This window comes from Nestor notabilis, unplaced genomic scaffold (genome assembly GCF_000696875.1).
Source record: "Nestor notabilis isolate BGI_N333 unplaced genomic scaffold, ASM69687v1 scaffold6609, whole genome shotgun sequence".
NCBI lineage: Eukaryota > Metazoa > Chordata > Aves > Psittaciformes > Psittacidae > Nestor > Nestor notabilis.
In genome coordinates this window covers 33321-60361 of record NW_009944022.1, presented here as the reverse complement: position 1 = coordinate 60361, position 27041 = coordinate 33321, and the positions used below count along the sequence as shown (strand labels likewise).

Sequence of the window (27041 nt, the reverse complement as noted above, 5' to 3'; positions counted from 1 at the left end):
AACTCCTTCAACTTTCTTAGCAGATGAAAGCACAGGATTTGGAACCACAGCACACATGTCTGGTTGCTTCCGTGCTTCTTCGGCCTTTCCAGATTAGTTTATATCTCAAATACTACTGCTTACGTCTAGTGATTGCAGAAGGCTACTCCTCCTTTTTGAAATGCATATCTGGGCCAATGGCATAATAAATTCATAGAAGAAAAATGATACACTCATAATCAGAAATGAAAACCAAGCATTTTTCTAGAGTAGGGTGCACAAGTGCAGGGTTCACCAATGATTTTCCAAAAGTGTTCTGCTACACATAGCGGGGCTGCAGAGCATGCCTGCACAGAGCTGCAGCAATGGGGGGACTTTAAAAGTCAAATATCCAAGCATCTGCTCATTGTGCTTTTCTCAGACTCCTGACTGCAGCGTCCGGTCATGTGCCTTCCTCCTCACATTCTGATGGGATGTGGCAATGCAAAACTTACCATATGAGCTGCAGGAATTCACCTGTGCCAGAACGGTATGGAAATTACTTATATTTCTGTGCCAGGCATGTCTGGGGACGAGTCTCAAAAGCCTACAATCTGCAGGCTCCAGGACAAAACTGATATGCAATTGCATTGTGACGCGTAATACTGAAGCAATGCTAAAAAAAAAAAATTACACTACAGTCATTTCTGTATGAAACAGAAATATTAGCCCATATTAGCACAATATAGACTAATACAGGATTCTGAGATTGCTTAAGTTCAGCAGAACAGTAAATCAAAATTTCAATTAAAAGTGGATTATGAGTACTTAGGTTTATAGCCTCTCCCAAGACAAAGACTTAAGCAAGCCCATTTTCCAGATCTTGGCTCCCATTTGTGAAGCCTGTATTTTCTGATTTGTTTCATTAATTAAAGTTTTCATTTACAGAGCAGTAAGATTTTAATTTTTACAGCATTTTTTTTCTCTTTCTGAGGCAGGAACTTATCTTCACCAAGTAAGCCGCTGCTCTGCAAAACACTTGAGTTAACATAGAGAAAAAGTACAATCCTGCCATATCTCTGCAGCACTGGAGATGCCTTACAGCGGCGAAACCGTAACACTCTGCTGAAGAGGGCAGCTTGTGCTGGCTGCGTGTCACAGTGCTGTACTCCATGGAGATGCTATAGGACCATCCACAGGAGGTGGGATGAATGAGGCCACGTGTCCCTGGATCCACTGGCTGTTTTCCCCTAGGGAATGAGGAGAGATAGGAGCTACAGGAAAAAAAAAACCCTGCTGCTCTGCGGTCAAGGTGGGAGCCACACAGCAAGCCCATGGCTCTCCCACCGGCTGCACCATCTGCATGTGCCCACATCCACCCCAGGAGCACGGACAGCAGGCTCACACAGTACTGAGGCTTTAATCTATAGACAGTGTTCTGCTTTGGCACAATCCAGTTACACTATAAAATAATGTCTACTGTGCATGATGCAGCTTTTAAAGGATCCCCCATGCAGAAATACCTGCAATATTATGGTAGGCACTGAAATGTTAGCATTTTGACTAGTCCTAAAGCACGGAATGAGAAGAAGCTTACAGGATACCATCTGATTTGTGTAAAACCACATCTTACACTCGATGATCACTCTGACATTTGCTTGTAAAATCCCTGCACCTTCTATGTTCGTGGGATTTGTTTAAACAAGAAACAGAGTGTTACCTGGACCAAAATTGTGCTTATATCCTTTACATTTTTTCACACTGATCACGCAGTGGTTGTTGATGTAAGTATTTTTTTCTTCATAAGCTAAACTTTGGTTTTCTTTAGTATCTTGAAACATTAAAAGCATGTTGTGGCTGAAATCAAATAAAGCAGAACATCCTAAAGTGACTTCTAGAAACACAGCAGCGTAAATGACTGATTCAGTCATTGTGCAGGGTTTCTCAATATGTAGTCAAGGTGATTGTATCTACCTTTGAAAGGCACGACGGAAACAACCACCATCAATATAAGGGCAAAACAGCTACGACACAGGCACAATAAAAACATACTATACTATTAATTCTGATGATTGCAGAAGCACCTTCACTATTACCACTGTTATGAGAGAGTTTGCAAAGAACATAAGATGTTTTTCAATTACCTATATACATATATATTAAGAGAACATGAGTGGAGAACCAAACAGGAAAGTGGGGAGGAGAGGCATATTTACTAAGAATACCTGCTTCCCTTTACCCTACCCTGGTGTTACATTTTTACTTTTAAACAAAAAGATTTTTTTTCCCTGAAACAAAAATATTTCACATGAATTTAAATCAGTGAAACAGACTAAGCAAGATTCCCAATATTTTCAAAAATTACCATAATTAAAGATGTCTTTGCAGAATAAAGCTTAGGCTGGTTCTCTGTTGCCTTTCACTGGGTAGATATTCCCGTCTCTTCACATCAAATGAAATATCTAGTATTTCAAACTGAGAATGGTGGTAGTATAAACCAATTCTGCAGCAATGAAAACCATTTCAATGGTTTAGAATAAAATGATAAAAAATGGCCTATGTAAAGACTGGAGAGGAAAGATGCCACTTAATAAACAGCAGTTAACAACAGGCATGTATCTGAAATACTTATGTGTAGGTGGGCAAGGCAATACCTGTTGGCCTCTACAATCGTTTTTTGCTGCTGAAAAGTGTTGTGCAAGAGAATAAAAACTCTTTTCTTTTCAATTTGAGAAGTGAACAGACTTTAAATATACACAGACATACCCACTGGGGATGATGTTTGCATAAGTAGGCTGATTCAGTGAAGCATAGTTATGCAGCACATATGCAATAAGCAGTTGGTTGCCCATGTAAGGTTTCCTGTACTTTTATTTTAATTGAAGCCCTGATAAAAGTCGGGAGTGCATGCAAGGTAACTGGGTAAAATTCCAAACATGTATTTTATGGGATTTCACCTGCAAAAAGTTGGCAGGTCTCTTCAAGTCATGTGACATGACTCAAGTATTGCTTTGTGGGAATTTCCCTCAGAAGGACTATTTTCACTTGGAACATCTACAAAAAAAGCATGAAGCTAATAATTTTTCTAATTTCTCTTCCTTCCAAAACAACCACAACAAAACAACCAGCCTTTTTTTCTACTTTCCCCCAGAAAGTGTTCTCAGAAAAAGAGCCATTTCAAATTAAAGAAATCTAAATTTACTTGCTATTAAAATCTTCATACAAGCCTGCTTGGAATGCAGCTAACAAGAGTGACTTTATTGTCATTTCAGAGCCACCAATATAAGCTTCCAAAAAAAATCTGGCACAGGTGTTTCTGAACATTTCCTATACATGAAGCATTTTGTATGGAGCACTCTGATCTCCATCCACATTGTGCTTTTCATTGTTACCCAAGAGCAGCATTAGCCTGGAGTGTTATTTTCACCCTGCAAGAGACAGCAAGGTGCACAATGACTGGAAGGAGAAACCCCACACCACCTCCATCTTAGGGTCCATCATGCTAATAACGCTGTTGCGAGAATTCAGAAGTATTACTCAAATGCAGTGTACCCTCTGGGGCCACAAAGTCAGACTGAGGGTTAACAGCAACTTAGCAGAGCGCTCAGCACATTCACAATTGGTGGCTACACAGGTGAGCTTGCGCTGGGGCTCTTCAGCTCCCCAAACCAGAAAAAGTCCTTGTTCCAACAGTTCTCTGCCACCACTATAAAGGAAAATAACCTAAAGAGAAGGCCTCTTGCATGGGCAGCAGAGAAAGCAGTGCTTGTGGTTTGATTCTCACTCTCATTTCAAATTACTCAAATTACTCAAGTTACTAAAAAATTACCAGCACCACGTATCTTTCTAAGTAATCATTATTATCTCTTATTTTTACTAGCAGAGGTATATTTTGTTACCATTAGCAGGAAGATAGGTGAAAAGCTGGTACTGGCTTCTCTTTCTCTTTCCGTTGCAGACATAGAAGTTGACCTGAACAGGGCTGGTAATTCTCTGATTGCGGAAAGGGGGTATCTCAACCACCAACGAATTCTGCAAAAGCGACAAAACAAAAAGTCAAGGCACAACTAAGGCACTTGAGCTGTACAACAGGATTCACATGTCAACCCCAAGAAGGAGGTGCCTGGGCTCACAAGGAGGAACACACTCTCTGCAGGGGAAGTGGTGGGCTTTGAGGGCAGGGATGGCCTCCCACCACCCCAGTATCCATGCCAAAGACTCCAGAGGTAGGAGAATAAGATTTTACCACGGCTCAGGTCTTTTCAAAATCACTAGCTTTCATCTCTTCTCTTTTTGACAGCAAATACGACACTGCATATGGACAAAGCTCTGTCCCTCCTGCCTCTGACAAGGATCTGGGACCACAATCGAATTCTGGTCTCTTAACTCAGACGGAGAAAGCACAACTGCTCAGCTGACATATATCCCCAGTATATGCCACCCTAACACAACTTCCTTTGAAAGGAGAATTAGGACAGGCATATGATTATTCAAATATTTCCATTTTCCACAATTAAATGTTTTTTTCATGTAACAGCTCAGGAAGTTCTAAACATGCTAGTTTCTGTGGATGGGAGATCTTGCAAGAACATCTAGTGCTACAGGAATAAGGGCTGGAGAATGTGTAGATGATCTTCTACTGTTGAAAACCAAATGCTCCACCATAGGGCTAAGGAACAAGTTAGCTGCTAGGGCATCAGCTTACACAAATGCACAGTGAAATCTGCTATGACCATCAAAACCTCCCTTGGCACTTTTTTTAAAGAATAAAAGGGAATGCTCGTCTTAGCATTTGGCCTGCATTCAGGTCTTTGAATTGTTTGCCTGCATGTCTCCAGCAGGTTTGCAGCTCACAAACTGTTGCATATTCCTGCAGAGGTGGAACAGTGGCCTTATTTCCCACTTACAGTTATGGTTGAGGGAGCCACGCTTCTCCAACCATAGGGCTGATCTCCTGTGAGGGGACTCACATTTCTTCTGCCGACAATAGACAAAAGCCAAGGAAAATGATGAGAAATTGCTTTGGGAGCTAAGGGAAGAACTGACCCAGCAAGACAGAAGATGAGCAGACGGGGCTGGCCCATCCCGGACAATGAAAAAATATTTTCCAAATGGTTTCTCCTACTTTCGGGATAGCTTCCAACAAAGGCTTTTTACCCCATGCTCCCATTAAAGAAAGATTTCCAGGAGGGGAGGCCTAAGTACTTGTTCTGTTTCAGTGCCAGAGCCTTGGAAATCCCTCTTTAGCAACAGTGCTGGAGAAGGACATATATATTTTTTATCTTGATGTCAAAATATTTAAGGCAGACTTACTGGCTTGCACATTTCTTTGTCGGTTTTGGCTTCCATTTCCCACACATGGTGACCATCTAAAAGACAAAAGAAAAAGATATCTCATTCTGTCCTTTTTTCCTCTCCCAAGCCAACAAAAGAATGACTTTTGCAAAAAAAATCTCTTTGAAGGGGCACTGCATATATGAAAAACAGCTCTCAAAACGCATTGTCCAAGTGTTGCCCAACAGGCACGCCATCTGGGTAACCCGCGATGGGAGTCCACTGAGCTTTTTTGAAGGGGGGAACCACAATCCAGAGTGCATGAGACTGCAATGGAGAAAAGCCACCAATTTATTCTGCCACTAGTTTAGATAAATCACACAACTGTTGTACACCTTAGTTTCCCAAACTTTCAGACAAAAACACTGCTACCCATGAGGCCTTTTGATCATTGCCTATGCAGTAAGACATATTCAACATTACTATTAAACAAAACAAAACAAGTAGCATTAAAGAACGTCCTCAGCCATGAAGCATTTAATTTTAATATACTCCTAGTCTGGCTTGTCATAATTCTGCTTCTTGGATCAAAAGGCAAGGCCACAGGCTTGGAAATACAGCTTCTGACTTCATTTTAAAGTTGGTTTAGTTCAGCTACAGTGGGCCCACTTATAGTTTTCTGGAGCTGCTTCTAGTGATGTGTTGGGTCCTCCTAATTTACTGTATTTCTGTTTTCAAGCAAACATAGATTTAAGCCATAGCTATCACTTTTTCTGGGACCTTTCTTTTGGACCTTTCTTTGGTTTTGTCCAGTCATTTTTCCTGTCCCTCACTGATACAGGAGTCACAGGTCAATAACAGGTATTTTTTCTTCCTTGCAGCTTCAAAACTCAACAAAAACCAGAAAAATAATACAAAACATAAGGTTTCCATTCTGCAGGCCTAGAAAAACACAAATGTATCTGGAAGGCCACAAGCAGACTGCTAAGCTGGGCAGTGGGGATACATGCAGCTTCCTGAGTCGCACCATTGTCAGATGTCACCAGAATGAAAAGGAAAATGAGACTTTATGTCATCTCTTTTGCACCTTTATTGCAGCATCAGGACATGCAAATGCAAATATTAGTTATTTTGAACTTCATCACATAGACGTGGACCTGCCTTAGAAAAACAGCTCTCGTCAAGGTAAAAGACTGAATGCACTTTTTCTTCTCTCTTCACTTTCATGGCCAGGATGGAGGTGACGCATTTAGAACTGCCTGATTTATTACAAATGTCTGTAAATAATATTTTTGTGTACAGCTGTCCTACTGTGAAAGGAATGCTGCTGAGGGACTAGCCCTGGCAATTGTTTTCATGTCCAAAACCCCTTTCTTTTTAACGTATGGAAAGAAGCGCAGTGTGAAAGCTGCAGCACAAACACCACAGAGGATTTGGCAGGTCTCTCTTTAGGAATCAATTAGCAGCTCCAGCCTTAGTTTCTTCCTACATTTTAAATTGTGACCCTGGAAAAGGAATCCCTTTAATTGGTACTGCCATGTTCAGGTGGGGGGAGAGAAGGAACAGCCAGACAGTGCTAGAGTCTCCTTAACGATGCCTTTGGAGAGCACCAGAATTGAAGCTGACTTCTTGGGAGGACTGGCGATCACTTCACAATTTATCCAACAGATGCTTCCCCTGAGCTGTCAGTAGAAAAAAACTGAGTGTAATTCAGCAAGCCAGGACACATCCCTTGTCTGGAAACAGCCTCCTTCATCTCCAAGCCATCTCCCTATAGAGCTCCTGTAGCTCCACCTCACCCCCTTCCCCCCATCCCCCCCCAATTAATTCAATCAGTGCTAAAAGTAACATAACGCTAACTATCATAACACCAACTCTGACACTTTTTGCTCTTCTTCTTTGCAAGGGGTTCGTTGGTGTTTTGGGTTTTTTTTTTGTTTTTAATCTACAGACATCCAGACTAGTAGTTAACATGTATTCAATTTGCCTTTGCAAATGGATTACCAGAAGTTCAGCTTTTTTGCTATGTTTAATTTCTGCTTTGCAAGAGGAATGATCTGATTCAGGTTTCTGTTTTTTATTTCCTGCCGATACTTCAGTAACATTTAAAACGACTCCATCTCTAGCTAATCTTTCAATTACTTCACGCAGCACTGCCTTTATGTGCTTTTGAAATTTTTATGATGACAAAGAGAGTTTGTTCAGAAATATTTTAAACACTGTAATCTAAACTATTACGAAAATAAAAATCCAGAGCCATGGCTCGTCTTTGGAAGCTAATAAGAACAATACGGGGTTTGCTCCAAGAAATTCCCTTGAGACTGTCCAGACCACTGCTGCTCGGCAACTGAGGGGAAGGGGAAGAGAGGCAAGAAGTAGGGAATAGACAACTCATTAACAGCTAGTGACATTTCATTTAACAAAAACACTGGGAGGAAAAGTTGTTATGAAGCAAGAGACAGAAAAAAAAAAAAGGTAAAAAAAAAAAGACAATTCCTCATATTACGTCTGGTGAACCAAGAGGGAAATCTCAGCGCCCACGGACTGGGACGAGCTCCAGGAGGGAAACCTTAGACCACTACGTCAACCTCTTACAGTAAACATGTTTTGCAGGTTTATACAGTTCAGCTGAAATAAAAATAAAAAATAAAAAATAACAAAAAAGGAGAGAAAGGAATAATGGCTCCACAACAGTTTGTGGAAGCCCGGAGCCTCACGACAATCTGTCTATGTTGGAGAGAACGGTTTTGCCCCCAGTGCCCATTCGCCGGGGACCCTGGCGAGCAGGCGGGATGCCGCCTCCTGTCAGCGTGTGCTGGAGGAGTGAGGGCTGCTCGACCACAAAAGTTTCCATTGTACGCCTGCCACATCTGCAGCAGCCCGCCTGGTTCGGGGCCCGAGGCAACTCCCTCCTGGCTGCCGGCCAACCAAAGTACACCAGAGCAATTTATACCTTTCCAAAATGCAAATAATTCAAATTACAGACATAACACAAAGCTGAAGCAGACACATTTCAGGCATTCCCGTTAAAGTTTACTCTCTGGAATTACCGTACCCAAATGGGCAGTTGTTATACAGGGACGGGGGGGAGACAGAGGCAGGAGAGGAAGGAGAGGAGGAGGCAGGGAGGAAAAGGGAGAAGGGAGAAAACGGCTTTTCCAAAGGTCTTATTTCATTCCCTTTCATTTCACTATTTACTTTTACCAAATAATAAGAAGTGTCTTCTCCAAACCAAATGCCTCGCTTTGTTTTGGCGTTTACAGTGTGATATTTTGAACAGCAAGACATCTCTTTATATAGCTAGAAAGTTGTGTCAAGGTATTATGTTGGATTTGCTTTGGTCCCTGGTTTGGTTTTTTTTACAAAAGGGAAGTAAAAACGAAACAGTGCTCTGCACAGAACCACAGTGCAAGAGCCCTGCAGAGCCCATGGAGGAGTGCTCCGTTGCCCCGGTGCCAGCAGCAGTGGTTGACCCAACAAAGCCAAGGCTTCACCTGGGACCCATGCCAAGGGCTGGAAGAAGGACCCTTGAATCCCTCCTCCAAAGAGGCAGCGCAGGATGTGGCAAGTGCCTGGGGAGCCAGAAACCCCGCTTCACACAGGCTCTGATGTGCCTGGGCTCAGTGCTGCACTGACAGGTGGCCATAAGCATTGCCACCAGCCAAAGACACCGGGTTTTGTCAGGAAGCCTGACATTTACAGACTGATCAATGTTATTTATAGCCATCCCTGCTTCAGGTGCACTTCACCACCAGCCGCTTCAGCCTCGTTTTTTTCAGCGCTGTGACACTTGAAGCACCAGGGATTGCTAATGACGAAAATACCATGAACCCGATGCATTATGTGGGGTGGATTGTCAGCTCTGCAAAGCATAAACACCGTGTTTCAACATGCAGTGGCTGAACGGTGAATGGGCCTTTGTAGTCTGCTCTTATCAGCCACTCGCTCCAGCGTTAAAGGAAACTGCGCACAAATCCAGAAGTAAAAATACTCTAATTCATCAGGGAATTCCCTGCAGTATGAGTCACCGAATGGCTTCCCCACCACACCCAGCTACAAGATTTCCACATAAAAAGGCACTGTACAGGCCTGTTTTTACACAGAAGCAGCACTAAAAAGTAGTTGTGTAAAACTAGCAGCATCAGTTATTCACACAAAGCCTAGCAGACTACAACATATGGAATTTCTGCATGGAAGAGCAGCACTAAGACCTGTAAAGACTTTCCAAATAAAGTTTCTACTCAAATAAAGTCTTCCCCTCCTCAATGCCCATCAGGACTCCCACAGGGTTTCCAGGGCTGGGTTTACCTTCTTACCCCAGGGAACAGCAAGCGTAGTGCCAGGGGTTTGCAAGCTCACAACAGTCTAACCACCAGCATAACTTGCATTACAGATCCATGGACGGCAAAAAGGAAAGAATATACAGTACCAAAAAATCCCCAGCCTGGAAACTCAGGAGAGTATAACATCTGGCAACCACCTAAACTTTGCCTCTATGAAATGGGCATAATGGGAGTGTTCAGATATATTTAAGTGATTTCACTTTACTACAAGAGGTTAGAACAGTCTATATTCTTTAGTAGTCCTGTGTTCGCTTGAGAGATGAGAAAAATAGACATAATCTGGGATTTCACTGCCTGTATACAGTGTACATTTTATACTCTTCCAGCCTGCAGCTCAACAGTTTGACTGCACTGGCTGGACCGTAAATCTGTATTTACATTCAGATACTGCAAGTAAGATGGTGAAACTAGCTCTACCCTCCCCTCAAGGAACCTACTACTTGATTAATGTGTTGTGAGATTGCCCTAAACAATAATGCCTACACTACATCCCAGATTACTTTAACATGTCCACAACAGGAAGGGCACAGATGCAATGCAGAATGATTATACAGTGAAACTTTGAGGTGTTCCGCAAAGGTTGTCTACCTTCCTATTCAGCCCTATTAATGCATATTCAAATCCCTTAGGAGTGACAGATTTGCAAGTTTTCAATTTGCACCCAGCCCCTTTTCCCTGGGAAGTACACTCACAGCGCTGAGACAACTGATCTGTGAATATGTCCGGAAGGAAAGGATGCATTTCCAGTCAGAGAAGAGGATGAAGGCTAAGGCAAAGTCTTGTCATTCAGGCTTACGAGTCATCCAGGTGCGTGCAGAGATGCTACCAGCTTCCAGGTGCAGAACACGTTGGGCCTGAGCTAGCAATGAAAGAGGTGAAGAGGACTTTCCTAGGCTGGTCTTGCAGGTGTCACGCTGTGAAAAACGTTTCCCCAGCTGGACACCAACGAGCCCAATAATCTGTGGATGGGAGTCTATGCCCATGTTTACACACCAGCGTACATTTTAAAGACATTTACAAGGGGAAGGCTAGAAGGATGAATCAATGGCCAAGCAGTCTGCCATGGGATGTACAGGGAAGATGGGGCAGAAAGACAGTGAGAAAACATTCAGAAATGCAGAGAGAGAAGAGAATAAACACCTGCAACGTAAATAGCCAGGACCTTTCTTTCAAATACCTCAGTGGCACTTCCTTCTCTTGAGATCTGCTGGAGGAGTGAGATGCCTCTTGGTCGTGCTTATGCCCACAGCCACCTGCAGAGCAGCTCCACTTCTCACCACTGCTCCTGATGGTGCAGTGGCCTGCGTGCTGTCTGGCACCTAGTCCCCTTCTGCCTCTCCAGCCACCTTGATCTCCTCTTTGCTCTTCCACCACTTTTGCTACGGGACCACATGGCTAGTCTGATTTTTGCCTATTTTATTTCCCTCTTCCTCGCCAGGAAGACCCTCAGCTGTTGTTCTGCCCTTCTCACAGCCTACTCTCCTACTACAGAGACTTCCCCCATAGCATTGTTCCCTGTCCCTGGCATGTCTTCTGGCATGCTTCAGTCCATGCGCATCAGGGTTCATGCGTAGCTGACTTATCTGTATTTCCACATCAAAGCTGCTATATTTGTTTGTGTCTCCTCCTAAGTATTTTTTGTAGCATATGGATTATTGTCCGTTCCTTCAGCTATAAATTTTTCCAGTATGGAGCTGAGTATTATGTAAACTTAGGTATGTCTGTTATGCGTATGATGCTCTCAAGTTACTTTTTTTTTTCACCTGAACTTAAAAATAAAAAAGTCATGCAGCAATCAGGTAATAAAAATCCAGTACAAACTGTATCTTGCAGTACTTTGGCATCTCTGCCAGACATGCGCTTCCTTTCTGGTTGCTCAGCTGGGCAAGCCAAAAGCTGAGGGACTCACTTCACGTAAATGGTGAGCCTTTTTAGCTGCTTTTACCACAGTACGTCTAAAGCTTAATTATTCTGAGATCAAGTGTTTGCAAATGAACTGTAATTTTAGTCCAGGTAATTAAAAGGAGGCGCTGTGCTGACAACTGACTGATCGGGGTTCATTTTGAGCCAAAACCATTGGAATGACCTGCCAGATCCTATTTTCAGCAGAATGGAAGCTGGTTATGCAATCTGTGCTCTCTGGCACCTCCCCCTATTGAAAATTACTGTTGGTCTGAGGGTTTTATATTTAGTAAGTCTCAGTAATTCCAGGTTGAAGATGCTCAACTTCCAAGTAAAACTGCAGCTCGACATCCCTGCAAAATCTCTCTAGAGCACGCAAGTTGAACCAAGTACACTCAGCATAGCCACCCACTAGCAGTCATGACAATACTGTACCCTGTTTACATTCATGTCATCTCCTTGTCTTCACAATTTTACTTTGCTCTGCGAACCTCTAGTAGCTGAAACTGAGTAAAATATTCCTGGTCCACCTTCTGCAGTCTAATTTGTCTCATATTTTCTCAGACTGCTGGAGTAACAAACCTCACAGCCAGTTTAAACCAAGCTCCAAATTTTCCTTCCATTAACAATTCTTTTCCTCTACTTTTGTGTGAGAAGCCAACACCACCACCTGTACTATAGCATAGCTACTCCTACTTCTTTCTCATTTTAAGATGCAAGTTTCATCCAAATGCTTTCAATTCTTCCTTCTAGATTATTTTTTAAGACACTAATTCTTCATTTTCATCTATATGGCCACAACTTCACATCTTCCAGAGACATCCCATCATGGCAACCCCTCATGACTTTTTAGCAGAGTCTAAACAATAAGCTTTTGAGAGGCATTTTTCTTTTTTCCATCTCATTGTCCTCCTCATGTCCCTTGTCTTGTTTCTCTTGTCCAACAAGGTTGCGCTCAATCTTAGAGGTCCCTCCTCTCATCATCTGCCTTGGCATCAGCTTCCCTGCAACAAGGTGCACCTTGGAAATGTCTTATCTCTCTATTCCTCTCTTAAATGTCATTGTACTTTCTTACGCATTGCTTTTGAAAATATTATCTTAGTCCCTCAACAGACCTATAATGAACATGTTCCTTCCCAGCTCTCCCCACTTTTCCTGTGATGCCCACCTGAGACACGAAAGAACTCTTACTGATGTCAGAGAAGTAACAGAAGACAATGAATTGTGCGTTTCCAAAAGATGTAGACAATTCCTCCCCAAAATTAAGTACTTTGGAGGCATCCCCTTGTATTGATTTATGTGGCAGGTTTTGGTAGTGGTGGGGCTGCAGGGCTGTCCTCTGGGAAGCTGCCAGAAGCTGCCTGCATGTTGGACAGAGCCAGCTCCAGCTGGTTCCAAGATGAACCGGTCGCTAGCCAAACCTAAGCCCATCAGTAAATCTGGTGGTGTCTCTCTGAAAATGTATTTAAGAAGGAGTAAAAACATTGTGTAACAGCTGTGAGAGGAGTGAGAATGTGTGAGAAGGACAGTCCTGCAAGTGTTCTTGCTCCAAGGTCAGTGAAGAAGGAGGGGGAGGAGGTGCTCCAGGCACTGGAGCAGAGATTCCCCTGCAGCCTGTGGAGAAGACCATGGTGAAGCAGGTTCTCCTCCTGTAGCCCATGGAGACAACCACACCAGACTAGACATCCACCCTGCAGCCTGTGCAAAGCCAGTGCTCCTGGAGCAGGCTCCTGGCAGGAGCTGTGGCCTGTGAAAAAGAGACCATGCAGAAGTAGGTTTTCGGGCGTGAACTGTGGACATGGGGACCCACACCAGAGCAGTCTGTTCCTGAAGGACTGAACGTCATGGAGAGGACTCACACTGGAGTGGCTCATGAAGGACTGTCACCCACAGGAGGGGCCCACGCCGGGGCATAGCGTGGGGAGGAAGGAGCAGCAGAGAAGAGCTGTTATGGACTGACTGCAGCCCCATTCCCTGCTCCCCAAGCACCACTCAGGGAGGAGGTAAAAGTTGGAAATGAGGGAGTGAAGTTCGACTTGGGACGGGAGGAAGGGGTAAAGGTGGGTGTTAGTTTTGCCTTTGTTTCTCACTACGCTATTCTATTTTTAATTGGTAATAAATTACTTTCCCCCAGCAGAGTCTATTTTGCCTGTGACAGTAACCAGTAAGCAATCACCCTGTCTTTATCTTGACCCATGAGCTTTTTCATCCCGTTTTCTTCCCCCTGTCCTATTGAGTAGGGCGAGTGAGAGAGCAGCTTGGTGGGTACCTGGCAGCCAGACAAGGTCAACCCACTCCTCTCCCTTCTTGTCTTTAAGCAATGATTGCTTCATTAAACTCTCAGTGGTCTGGTGAAGGGCTGTGAATTCCTGTGTGTTTGGACAGAGCGTTCTACTGGAACAGTAACAGTAAAAACTATCTGAAAACTTGTGCTAGTTATAAAAGTTCAGAGACAAAGCTTTGACTGCACGGATACAGCTGCTTGAAGCCACTTACTCTGGCAAAGACATGAAAAGACAAACTTCAAGCATTCAGTCACAGTTTCTGTAATTAAAAATTTACAGGATTACTCAGACAAGTGACTTTTAACTAGAGACCATATGTTTATTCCTTGTTTCTCTGTTGTCCACAGTAAGTATCTGTGATTGATCGATCTCATTCTTCACTGTGAGGGTGACACCCTGGATGAAGCTTGTTGCCACTGATACCACCTCATGTGTATGGCTGCTGTCCCGTTCTGTCTTCACCATTCCCTAGACTAAACAGCCAGGAAAAACTGAAATGTGCTGACATTTCCTACAAGCTACATCACTCCTCCTGCATGCGTGTGAAAGGGTTCCACCATCAAATGACTCCACCATTTGATGACATTCTTTGCCCAAGGATATCTATTTTTGGGCAGTGGCCAGAAACCCCTTCAGCTATCAATACATCTCTAGGAAATAGGTTCAAATGACCTTCACGTGAACTCCATGCTCCCAACTTGTATGCCTTTGAAGTTTCCAGTTTATCTAGTTTCCAGAATTTTTAGCCTCACTGCGCATGAGTCAGCGTGCAACTGCTCACTGCCAACTGGAACGTGTGTCCTGAACTTGGATAACAGACAGATAAAGACAAAATTATGTAGTATCTGTCCATCTGACTAGAGGGGGAAAGGGAGTTCTGCCACTTGCTTATTTATTATGTGAGCTACAGTATGATTACCAGTGTGAAACATGACCCCTTTTTGGCCAGTTGCCCCCCAAACTGTGACTGCTACTGGCAATGGAAAGAGCAATGGAAAGATCTCTGAGAATGTAAGATCTTTTACCAAGTGGAGCTCTGCCAAGGCTCAGGTCACCCATCTCCCCATCACGTCACATCACATCACGTCAAAACAGACTCCAAACCCTGAGCTCCAAAGTGTAGCTGAGTCAAACCAAGAAGCCCACATGCTTCCCTAATGCATCTGTTCCATCACACGCCATTCAAATGTTTCACAAACATATTATTTTCCAGAACTTTTGTAAGTTTTCCTGAAGCTAAAATTCTTCATTTGAGCTACCTGCTATATGCAGCAAGATAACTTTTGCTCACACAACATGGGGAAACAAAACTGAGCTTCTCAGACTGACATTTGTACCTTAAAGCAGCAACTGATAGTAATCTTTGCCAGAGACAGTGAAATTTGAGAGGAACAAAAAAACCTGCGAAACACTTAAATTCATCCAGCTTCCTTCTTTTCCATATCATATTTACTTTGAGCAAGCATTTGGCTGACCACTCTTGACCACACGTCTAATGGGAGGCAAATGGTAAGTCTTCCCATCTGAAATACTTACAGAAAAGAGTGATTACCTTTGGCATAAACACCAAAAAATTTAGTGATTTCACCCAGCTATTTTTCATCTGCTCTAGTATAACTATTATCATCCCACATCAGCACCTTCATGTTCTAAAAGCAAAACCTGTTCCAGCACTGAAAAGGAACAGTTTTGATACCAAAATCCATTTAACAAAATGAAACCAGCAGAATGAACAGTTTGAAGCAGTAACTAAAACTTAAAAACTCTGTTTGACAGCATTAAAAGAGAGAAAAATCCCTTGAGGATATGTTGCTTAGGTGTTGTTTACTTCTCATCTGTTGGGAACTTGAGTTTCAAATGCTTTGGATGCAATAGCTGATGATATTATGCAGTTAGGTTACAGAGCGTGTAGGTGTTAGGATCACTGTTGATTTGAAGGTTGAGTAATTAACAATATGTTCAAAACCCCTGAAGCCCGTAAGCCTGGAGTTACTCAGAGATACAGCGTTATGAATCATGAACTCTTATTAACATCCATCAAAGAGAGTGATGCATCTTGAAAGAGGGGCATTTTTCACAAGAAAGCTCAAAGGCAGGTCTTTGACCAGGACAAAATGGCCCTCAACTTCAACAACCCAGAATCCAAATTTCAAAGTCAGTGTTATTCAAGAAGCTAATCCTGTAGTGAAGTTGGGTACTACATCTCTGACTTTTTGCTCTTTAAAATTTCATCTTGACCTCTAGTCACTAAGCACAAAACCAGAGAAATGGGTTTGGAGCTTTAACTTAACTCTAGTGGAAACTCAACTGAATGATAATTAATAATAACACACTAAATAGCCATTTCTTCCCATTGCTTGCAACTTGCTAATAATGAAAATTTCAGTCAGTTTAACCTGATCTCTTAGGTATGTCTAGACTTGGCCAAATCCATGAAGTTCAGAAATACTTGAGCTAGTTCCAGGGCCAAAACCTTTCTAGCTATAGGAGCAAGAAGCAATTTTTGAGCAAGGAGTGATTTTCGGGGTAGATTAACTCTTCAGATCTTAGTGTCAGACTCTAAATCCCAAAAGATCCTGGGCAACTCTGCAGCACCCTTCAGCATGCCTGCAAGACATATCCACAATATTCCTGTACTTTGGTGCTTGGGATATTTGCTTTGTGTCTTATCAGTAAGCTTTCACTCACCAGTGACAGAAAACACTTCGTGAACTGAGTGAAACTAGGATATTTTTACCACACTCAGTTTTCTAGATCACTAATCATAATCTGATACACTAGGAGCCAGAAGTCTGGTCATTTCTGTTAGGCTTTTGTGCTGCTTTGTGTTCAGTAACTCATATTACTTTTGAAAAACTAGCTTTGAAAATCAGACACAGTTTGCAGAAGCTGTTACCAAAAAAAGGCAGCTGACAGATATATAGTCCTTAAAACATACTCTCCAAATACCTCTGCGTTTTCTGAACTTCCCTCAAGATTTTTATTGCCTGGTACATTTATAATCTAGAAGCAAAATAACAAGTTTTAAAAAGATAAGTAAATAAATCAGTGTCTTTTATTAGAATTCCAGATCACGATCTGTGCTCTTGCAGATGCGTGTGTTAGAAAGGAAATGATTTGTCCCTCCTAGCCCAACACCTCCTCCCACAGCTAACAAACATCAGCTTCATCTACTTTTGTAACTAAAATGCACACCTTGCCTCTACAGCATATAGACATCAAAAGCCCTTGCTAGTAAGAAGCTGCAGACTTTTATACATTTTAGAAAGTACTAATTCTGATGAAAAACAGATTAGTACTGGACATCCTAAATCTACCATCCAAAAACCATGACACGCAATCTCACAAGACCCTTTTGAAACTCAGGAAGAGAAATGCATGACTACGAAGAGAGACAGAAAGTGAAAGAAGATAAGGAAAACAATCATTAGTGTAATTTGCAAGAGAGTCATCGTGGAACTCCTCAGTCTAAGGAAATCCTGAATTTAAGAGTGAACCTCTCAAAGCACTTTCAGCATTGACATTTTTACTACCACTAGGTTTCTTGGACAGTCGTTTTATACCATCGTTCATCACTGGAAAATATGGTCTGATGTGCAAGCAATAAAACATTGACCAAATCCTGTAAAATAAGGACTCATTTCAACACGAGGACTTTTTTATGATATTGTAAAAGGCCTGAGCAAATTTTAGTCCACTTCTGAACAGACTCGTTACTTATCCAAAAGAGTGCCTTCTGCCTGAGCACTGGACCACACTGTGAAGGGCTCTCCTTTCAGGAGGTCCTCACAGTGCTCCTCCCATGGTGTTTTCAGTGTCCTGGCTTCATCCCTCGGCTGCATCATTCCTCCTCAGTGAGGTGCAGAGTCACAGGGCTGCAGCCTTATGTTCTGCTCTGTTTCATATGCTTCTCAGCTAAAAAGCAGGCAGTAAGGGGTTAAGCTGAAAGCACCAAGCTGCTGCCTCCCCGGCTGAAGGATTGATTTGATCATTCTTCAGGGATTCCCTCTTGTATGAGTCACTGCTCAGACTGACTCCCCACGCAAGGAGGCCAGGATAATGCCATTCCTCCAGAGACTACAACAGCTGAGGGCTAGCCCTGAAGACGGAGAGCTTGGGACTTGTGCTGGAAAAACATTCAGCCAACCACAATGCACTCGGCAGATTTAAAGAAATTATTCAGACAGAAGGGAGGGGGGGAAAAGCAAAAAAAAAGTGTTCTCAAACTCTTCTGCATTAACCAATTAACTATGCAGACTAGCAAGAATTAGATGAGCTTCTGGAGACTGCCTCCCACTTTGTGGACTCTGCCTGAGTGAGGACTGAAGACATGAGCTCATTCAGTATAATATTGAAATTTTATATAAAAGATATGTTCTGAGTGCAGTGATTCCTATGATCTATTACTTTGTAATAGCCGTGTTTGGCTGCTACCCACTAGGAACGTGATTAACATTTCGAAATCAAAAACAAAAGCAGCAAAACTAATGAATGTCTCCAGCTAATCACAAAAGTTCATAACCAGCTTTCTAAGAGAAAGAGAAACTATGCTGGCTGTTCCCCCTCTTGACCTACTTTAATAGATGTGCAAGAGCTGAAAGGAAAAGAAACACTGTGCTGATTTACAAAAGTGAAGGCTGCTAATGCTTGTTCATTTGACGTTAAATACCCTGCTCAAAAATGGAGCTGGAGCAGTGTGCCAGTAAGACAGCGATGCATCATGCTCAGTTGTTTTCAATGCACTGAGCCGTGTTTGCCAGCGTAGCACATAACTCATCACAGAAGCCCTAGAATTGCTCAGCCTGGATCAGTCAGCAACTTAGCTTTTTGTGTGCCATTCCTAGTGACACAACTGCAGCTCCTGCAGATGCTGAACACTCTTGACTTTAAAGGCTCAGCTCCTGCAGTGTGCCTCCACAAGTCAGTATTGCCCGGCAACTACAACAAATCTACCAGGAGACTACTAAAACCTGGCAGGACAGTTTCAGATCAGATCTTTCAATACTGGCTTAATGATTCTGACTACTCTTCAATGATAGAAGCTCACTGACTGACTTCTGGTCCCTCCTGCCAAGCCATATACCCAAGAGTTTCCCAGGGTGACAGGCAAGGCCTTTCAACCACTTTCTTCCTCATCACTACACTCAGTGTGTGCAGCAGTACACTATCTTTCACAATGTTAAGAAAATGTCACATATTAATTATTTCCTATCTTTATGCTGTCTTTATGCAGCTTCAAATTCCTTTTGCTCAAGGGAGGTACCTGTCTGGTTAAGAAGTACAAGGCTGGCCCCATTTTGTGTTCTTGTTAATTTAAGACTATACAGTGAACATCATGCTTTTGGTGTAGCTAATGCTAAGGGAGACAGTGTTCAAATCCACACTGTGGTACTTGCTGGTGGGTGAGTAGCATCACCATCATAATCCTGTGGGATGCAATACTTCAAAATTTGTCCAACTCAATAAAGGAAGAGGAGAGAAAGTATGTATCGAGGAAAGCACCCATTAACATGGTTTTCTTCCTGTAATAAGACAGATCGAGGATCTCCTGACATGTCACACTAACCCACTTCTGTGTAGCAAATAAATAGAGACAGTCACATTCTTCCCTTCCCTTGTGCCATGCAGAGCAGAGTTCAGATTATTTTAATCGCAATACCACCTTCTTTCCTTTTTATTTTTTAAACTTTATAAGAAACAAAAATAGTGTTCTGCTGATCTCACGGCCACAGCCCAACCATGTGGTACTTGGGGGTCACAGGAATGGTGCTGATTGCCTCTTGCTGAGGAGCCGGGGCATTACCTCTGCTCCCTGTGCGTTTTTGGTGACTGAAACCTCACCAGCACAGAGCTCTGCTTCAGAGAATTCTTCTGCTCCTCCCCTGAGCCTGCTGAGCTCAAAGACTCAGATGTCTTTGCCTCCATAACCTCCCCTGCTCACCCCGGCATCCTTTTCTGCTTCCTGTGCTGCTGGTGGAAGCCATAGGAAGGAGAATGGTGTGAGAACCTTGTGGACAGGGAGAGTTAAATGGACTCAGTGTCAAAGCCAATGCTGACGGCCTGAGGAGCTCCCAAGACTGTTTAAAGTTCAGGGGGGGGGGTTCAGCTGGCAGCTGAGGAATCCACGGCTTGTGCCAGCGCCACGGAAACCCTTTCCAAAACAAGACTCAAAACTACGCGTAACGATCTCGTTTCAGAGCCTGACTTTGACTCACAGCTCTGCTCCCACCACCTTTTCCCACGGGGGGCATTCGCGTCTGTTATGCACTTTCACCCTGTGACCCACTCACTGCTCCTGCACACATCCCACCACTCCTGCAGGCACCTCCTGTTCCAGCCCCAGCTCCCACCCCATGCTGTTTGCCTTGCTTCAGCCCGGCCTGGGAGCCTTTCCCAGGAGAAACAGCCCCAACATCAGTGCACTGCAGAAGCAGCACCAGGTGAGAAGGTATCGGTTGTGTCCAGTCCTCCTCCAGTCCTCGAAATAAGCCAGAAACAGCCTTCAAATGAATGCATGTGCACTGCAAGCCCTCCTCAGCCAGCAGCTTGTAAATGCCACCAGTCTTGAATGCCACAAAAGGAAACACAGGTACACACACACACACCCCACGACCAGCAGCACCGTTCCCTCTTTCACAAGTTTAGCATGATGCACCATCTTGCAGGTTTTATGGGGACATGTCACCAGAGGCTTCAAACTACTTTCACAGATCCCACCTGGTACATCCATGGTTTGCTACAAAAACAAATGCCAAACGTGGACTTTGAATGTCGCTATTGTCTACCTGTAACTACACCTGCCATAGTGTGAAACCTCAGCATTAGGCACGGCTCAGATCGCTTTTACAGATTTGCCCTGTGACATGGAAAACATATTACGTGCAGAAGAAAATGTCATTACTGTATTTATGCTTTCATCATTTGGCAGAGATTTTAAAACTGAGGAAAAAAGGCAGACTGGAGTCTAGACTGAAAAGACATACCTGGTGCTTTCTCCACAAAGATGACTTTGGAATCTTGCAGAAAGTTATGGCCAGTCAGTATCATTTTTTTCCCTCCAATAACAGGAAAGCTGTCTGTACTTTGCTTCTCCACCAGAGGCAGTTCTTGGGCAGATCTCTGAGCTGGAGAGTTACAAAGAAGATTAAAAAAATAAATAAAAAAGCAAACACACACACACACAAATAAGTAAATACTGCATTATTAAGTAACTTACTGCTTACCCTCATAAGATAAGCTCAGTTTGATATAGAAACAAAGAAAGGTCAGAATGTTTGCAGGAAACATGGTTGGTTTTCAAGCGCCTTGATCGTAAACAATAGGGTTATCAAACATAGCACTACAGATTAAAAAGGCTCACAAAGGTGTTTTAAAACTTAGCTTCATCTGTACTATATCAAAAAGTGTATTTTTAATGAAATTCATTTCTTTTAAATAATTTTCTCTTATGTTATCTACAACATCTATGCTGTGTGTTTACAAGGCACACATGACAAGATAGACCATCCATGTCCAAAGTGTCTTCCAGTCACTATACACTGTATTGTCAATTCTGCAAACTGTCTTGCAGCAGCTGGAGCAGCCATGGGAGTCACAATCCAGCAGAAGCTCACAGTTTAGAGAGCGTATTTCCATCAGAACCTGAGTGCCAAAGCACACGTGGATCCATGCAAACAGGATCCGGTATTCTCATGGCACGTATTTCATCCCTCCGAACTGGGACACAGAGTGAGCATGGCTGTGCTTCAAGGGATGACGTGACATTTTATCCAGATTACATGGTTCCTCCTGGTGTCACATGCACTAAGAGATGCATGAAGTTTTTGGCGCCAGCTTATTCCACATTCTGCACTGGAAATAACACTAGCCCTTATTTTTTCTCCTGCTTTCCACTCCTTTCAGAAGGAATGTACCATGCTTTTGCTTGTTACACAACCCTCAGAACTGCAGTTCACTGATACAAATCCAATCGACTTTGTATTTAGTGTCTTCCTGAGCTTGGCACCCTTGCACAGACCAGTTTAGGATGTATTCAATTTGTGCCTTATCCTGCTATATAGCAGCTGAAAAGCTCTCATCAACTTCAACGGGACCAGGATGAAACCATGACTCATCACATATTTTTGGTTTGCCTGTTAGCCTAGAACTTGCCCTGGAATAAGAAACAAAGGGGAAATTATTCATTTTATACATATCCTGGACAGAAGACAGGGCTTTCTGCCAGTCTACCTGCTACAGGTAAGAAGGCTCTACTATTCTTCATAAATAACTAGGCTTATATTACTGTAAGTCCCTTTCCATTGGCAATGCTCATTTGTTTATTTAAATTAATTTCAGTGAAGGGGAGAAGCTATCACTGTTGGGCTAACAGCACTACCCTTTCCAATGACTTCTGCCTCTCTTGCAGACTCGGACTACTAGAGGGGCAGTGGTACTTCCCCAAGCAAAAGGAAGGACTACTGTCACTGGTCTAAAAGTAAGTCACCAATGCCACTGCTTTTGCAAGAGGCAAGCAGGGATGCTCTTTCCTGCAGCCTCACTATTAATGACCCATGTCTTCAAGAGATCAAATACTGACATGCTCAAGGACCTGCCAGTCACGTTGCATGGGACTCTAGCCTGGCACTAATGTGTGGACAAGTGCGGACACAACCCTTCAGCATGCGTGGAGATAGGGATGGTCAAGCCTTCCTTCCTATGCACTCTGCTCTCCTGCCCAGAGCTCAATCCCAACATACCTGCCAGATCTTAAGTTACTCCCTAACCTGTTGGCATCAGAAAGATCCACTTTATGTAATCCAACAAAACCTTAAAAAACTGTTTCAGTCCATCTAGCTGACCAACTTAGCATTAGGAGTTAGACTGAAATTCAGTTTTCACCACTTATGCTGGAGTGTTAAAGCTGCATAAAGCAAACAGGTTTTGTTTTGGTGTGGGAGGCTGACGAGGCTTACGAAGCAAGCATGATTTGTGTCTTTGGAGGGTGCCCCAGTGTCTGATGAAAAGCAGCCTGTTCAGTCAAAGAGACCCCAGTGTGGAAACCTTGTTTCTGGAGGTTTTCTGAAGCCGCAGGCAGCTTGTGCTAGTGTGTCAGCTCTAGCATACTGCTAGCTCCTCATCAAAGGGGTTGGGGTTTCATTTGCTGGTTTTTGCTTTATGATGGGGACACAGAGAATGAATAGGACATGATAGCTGTTTTCTAAAACTCCTACAGTAGTTGCCTATATGACAGGGAGTCACTAAAAAAAAGCAAAAAAAAAGAGCCTTGTCATTCCCAGGTCTACTTTTAGTTTAAATGCACTCTACTTTTGTTTTAAGTAAGTACATCATTTCCTACAGAAATCAATGCAAAAAGCTACACTTCTTGTTCTAAGACACGGGTATTTTCTCTTCAACATAATCCATGTGCTTTTGGAAAGCAAATTCAGGTATACTGACAAGACATGTAAAGCAAAATCAACGTACAGCATGCCAGTGGACAAAGACTGCATGTGGGGTGGCACAATACCAAGAATGAGAAGGATGTTTGTTGCTACTTACAGCACTCAATGGGGTTGGAGGCTACTTGCAAGGAGAGGGTCCTGCCATTGTCTTGGGGAATATGGACCCTGAAGCCCAGCCGCACGCGCGTGTTCTTCCGACCAATGTCTGTCTCTCCCTTGCGCAGCTCGATGTCAGAGTTTCGGAGCTTTAATATCCCAGCGCAGTCAATGCTATCCAAGAGGAAACACAGAGCAATTAATTTCATTTGAAGCAGACTTAAAGAAGATATGAACCTGCAGTACCTTCCCTCTCTCGTGTACATTCTTTAAAATCTGAGTCAGACATGAACCAAGGACCAGGCTGAACACAGACTTTGTTAAGCCTAGTTCTTGCATCCACAGGTATCTAAGATGGGGTTATCTGTAGTAAAAGGTAGTTGCTGCTGTTAGGCACGCAAATTTAGGATATTACTTCAGCTCCCAGAGGAAGAAAATCTAAAAGATCCTTCCCTCCTGTAAGAATGGAACCTACAGATTAACCAAAGCCCAAAGAAACAGCAAGACTAGAAAGTCAATGGGATGAGATGGAGGCACACAAAGTGTTACTAACCTGAAACACAGGCTTACTTATAATTTGACTTGTTACAGATAATTTGGAGAAAAATCTGACATGATTTTTATTCTAGGGCAACGTCCTGAAAATGCTTATTAATGAGCACAGCTCTTTCCGAGGTCAGTTCTACTGTCAATTCGTTTGTATTTGAGTAAGTTGGAAATACTCCCAAGCTGAAGCTCTGCTTGGAGAAAACCCTAAACTTAGAGTCCTCCCTCCACATTAGGGGAAAAACATGCTTTTCATCAGCTAGAACTATTACTATTTCTGACCTCTCTCTCCTTTAACTTTGGTTTTCTCCTGGATGAGTTTACAAGACAGGATTTTTGTCAATGCAAATTTCAATAGAGGAAGTTCCCAGAACAAAAGATACATAAATGTACACATTCAAAAAACCACTGCAAAAACACCTCTGCTTTGGCCGCGACTACAAAGCCTACATGGCAATTTCTTCTGGGTACTGGTCTCTGGCATGCATTTTATTACACTGAATATGCATAGTTTAATTTTATTTTGCATTCAAAGAGTTTAATTCCCCCTCCAAACCTTTGAAGAAAACTGCAAACAAGAACTATGGCAGCACGGTTTTGATCTGTATTTTTTCTGAAGTATGGATTTCAGAATAACAAAAAGGCCCTTGCTGATACGATCTTTTCTTTGATACAAAGAAACTAATGAAAGTATTAAAGCTTCTCAAAAAAACCATACTAGCAGGTGAAGCCTTAAGAATTACGAAATACTTGTACCCATGTCGAAATTCTACGCAAAGATCCATAACATACGGAATAAACAGTGCGCTTCTCAATATTACCTCTTCCATAGCAACACTCGTAAAATAAAAAAGAAACCTTAACGACAATTAGTTCAGAGCCAGTAAAGTTCAGAAGAGAAGCAGCGTTTAAATTCAGGCTTGTAAAGTCATGGACATTAAAATCTAAAGTCAATGGGAGTAGCTAAATGTACAAAAGTTAAATGTGCAGACGAGCTTCAGTGTTTCACTGAATCAAGGCCTGAATACACAAAGTATGTGTGAGAAAAGTCCTTGGCTCCAAATTTCAATTCATTGTTAGTGCTACATGAGGTTTTAGACTACTGACGTGTAAGGCTTATATATGCCAAAGCATTGTTTGTGGTTCTTGAGAGAGCTCTACTACGATCTGGCATGCATATCACAAAAATATTCAGCTTGGCTCCCAAACTGTGTAACTACCTTTATTCTACGGAGAAAGATGATTGAACCAGTAATAAAGTTCCTAGATGGCCGAAAATGTGATTCAAACTGGATAAATAAAAAGGCCAAATAAATACTGTGTGGGTACAAATTAGTGAAATTTCAATAACCTCAATGGAGTTGTGCCAGCTCACAATGACAGCAAATGAGGCCAATAATTCTGCAGGCTTGTCACGACTTTTAACACAATGCCCTGACAAGAGGTCCTCAGGTCTTGAGTGATCACCCTAAGCCCAGCTAGCTATGCAGCTAAACACATTCTAGCTCTTCTATTTACATGAGGTGCTCCGGGGCATGTTGTACATGACATTGCAAACCAGCTTCTAATAACCACTGTGTGTGGAAGGACTTCAGGTGTCTGACACCATTTTTCACTTTGTTAAGGCATAGAAAACTGTATGAATAACAGAGTGAAACTGTGATTTTAGTAAGCTCCCTGGGATTTTCCCATGGTATTTGGTTTGGTGGGGCCAGAATTTCTTACTTGCCTTCTGCCTATCTGCCTACTTATCTTTCTATCTCCCTATATATGCACACAAAGGTGCATGTATCTATATGTAAGTATTAATACATTCACATTTACACACACATTGCGAGACATATGTGCATTCAAGCACACGCAAATTCCTCCCAAGGTGGACTCCTCAGATAAGCATTAGGATCATTTCAGTGAGGGGGAAGACAACTCAGATAAGGGCTGGGAGCATCTGAACAAAGCAGGCAGAAAGGATGGGATTAAACAATGTGGAGGGTTTCGTTTATGTCACAAACACAGAGGGATATTTGAACTTTTATATACAATCCTATAATGAAATACACCTGTGTGTAATGGGCCTACAGGACTCTTACTATCATTCAGACTCCTACTAATTCAGAGATCCTAAGACATCCCTGCCTGTTTTTCTGCATAGGACTAAACTTACCCCAGTTTAATAACTTCAGTCCACAAAATGAATCACCTTTACTGGTCTTCTTAGTTCTAGAAACTTTGCTTCTAAACAGACGTAATGAAAAATACTGCTTATTGTTATTACATAAGAAATAAGGGGGGATTTATTAAGTTTAAAAAAATACTCTAGGGTATTTGGAAATGCTCTCTAAGAGTTTCCTTTGACATCCAAAGATAAATTTTAATAGGCCCTGTTCCTTGTGCTAGTGCGTATAGGAGCAAGAGGTGTCATATTTAGAAACTAAATGCAGGAGCTGAGGTAGGAGATATTTACAGCTTGGTAACTGAGATACTTATTTTAAATGGCAAATAGGCACATTGGCTGAAACTTTAGAATGAAAGCAATCAGTTGTCATAAATATTTGTGAACTTCTTTTAGTGGTTAAGCTGATTAGGGTCAACTTGTCCTGGCAAAGTTGTGAAAACCTACTATTAATGAAAGAACTTTAAAAAATAAATAAAAAAATATAGGAAAAGGAAAACTGTGTACAAAAACCCCTCAAAACAACACAGAAGAAATCAAGTGAGGTGACCAAGAGGAAACTGCTAGAAGTCAGATATGGTGCCTGAGTCTTACATTGCTCTCATGTTGTTCTCTGGAAGAAGAGGAATTTCCAGGACTTTGGTGTTGGAAAGTATTGTTTCGTGGCTGGTGGTGGAAACGGTCTTCCCGGTGATTCGATGAACCTGGTAGAAAGCATGGGGTCTCAGCAGGCGGTCGTCTGCAGTCCCAATGAACAGCTGTAGCGTGAGCGGCTCGCTTTCTAAGTAACCATGTAGCTGGCAAGAGAACAGAAAACGCCCACTGAGCACCATGCACATAAACTGCTAAGAATCAATTAAATTTTTATAAGCAGGAGAGCCTAACTCAAGTAGAGAACTTGTGACAGGTGCTATGTGTTAAGTTCCCCCCTCCCATTTTTCCTGTAATGTAATATTGGTACAATAAAAAGGCGCACTCAGAAAATGTCTCATTATCCTAAAGGACCTGAGGCATTTTAGAT

General features: G+C 42.6%; 1 protein-coding gene across 1 annotated transcript in view; it reads right to left on the bottom strand.

Annotated features, from left to right (window-relative positions):
• NFATC1 (nuclear factor of activated T-cells, cytoplasmic, calcineurin-dependent 1) overlaps positions 1–27041 on the bottom strand; it is a gene marked incomplete at both ends in the record, with an annotated part of 63805 nt that overhangs the window by 10311 nt on the left and 26453 nt on the right. Inside the window, 5 exons of the mRNA XM_010022226.1 lie at positions 3858–3990; positions 5272–5327; positions 20746–20886; positions 23303–23475; positions 26615–26817. Coding sequence (XP_010020528.1) covers positions 3858–3990; positions 5272–5327; positions 20746–20886; positions 23303–23475; positions 26615–26817 — 706 coding nt within the window. The remainder of the gene's footprint in view (positions 1–3857; positions 3991–5271; positions 5328–20745; positions 20887–23302; positions 23476–26614; positions 26818–27041) is intronic.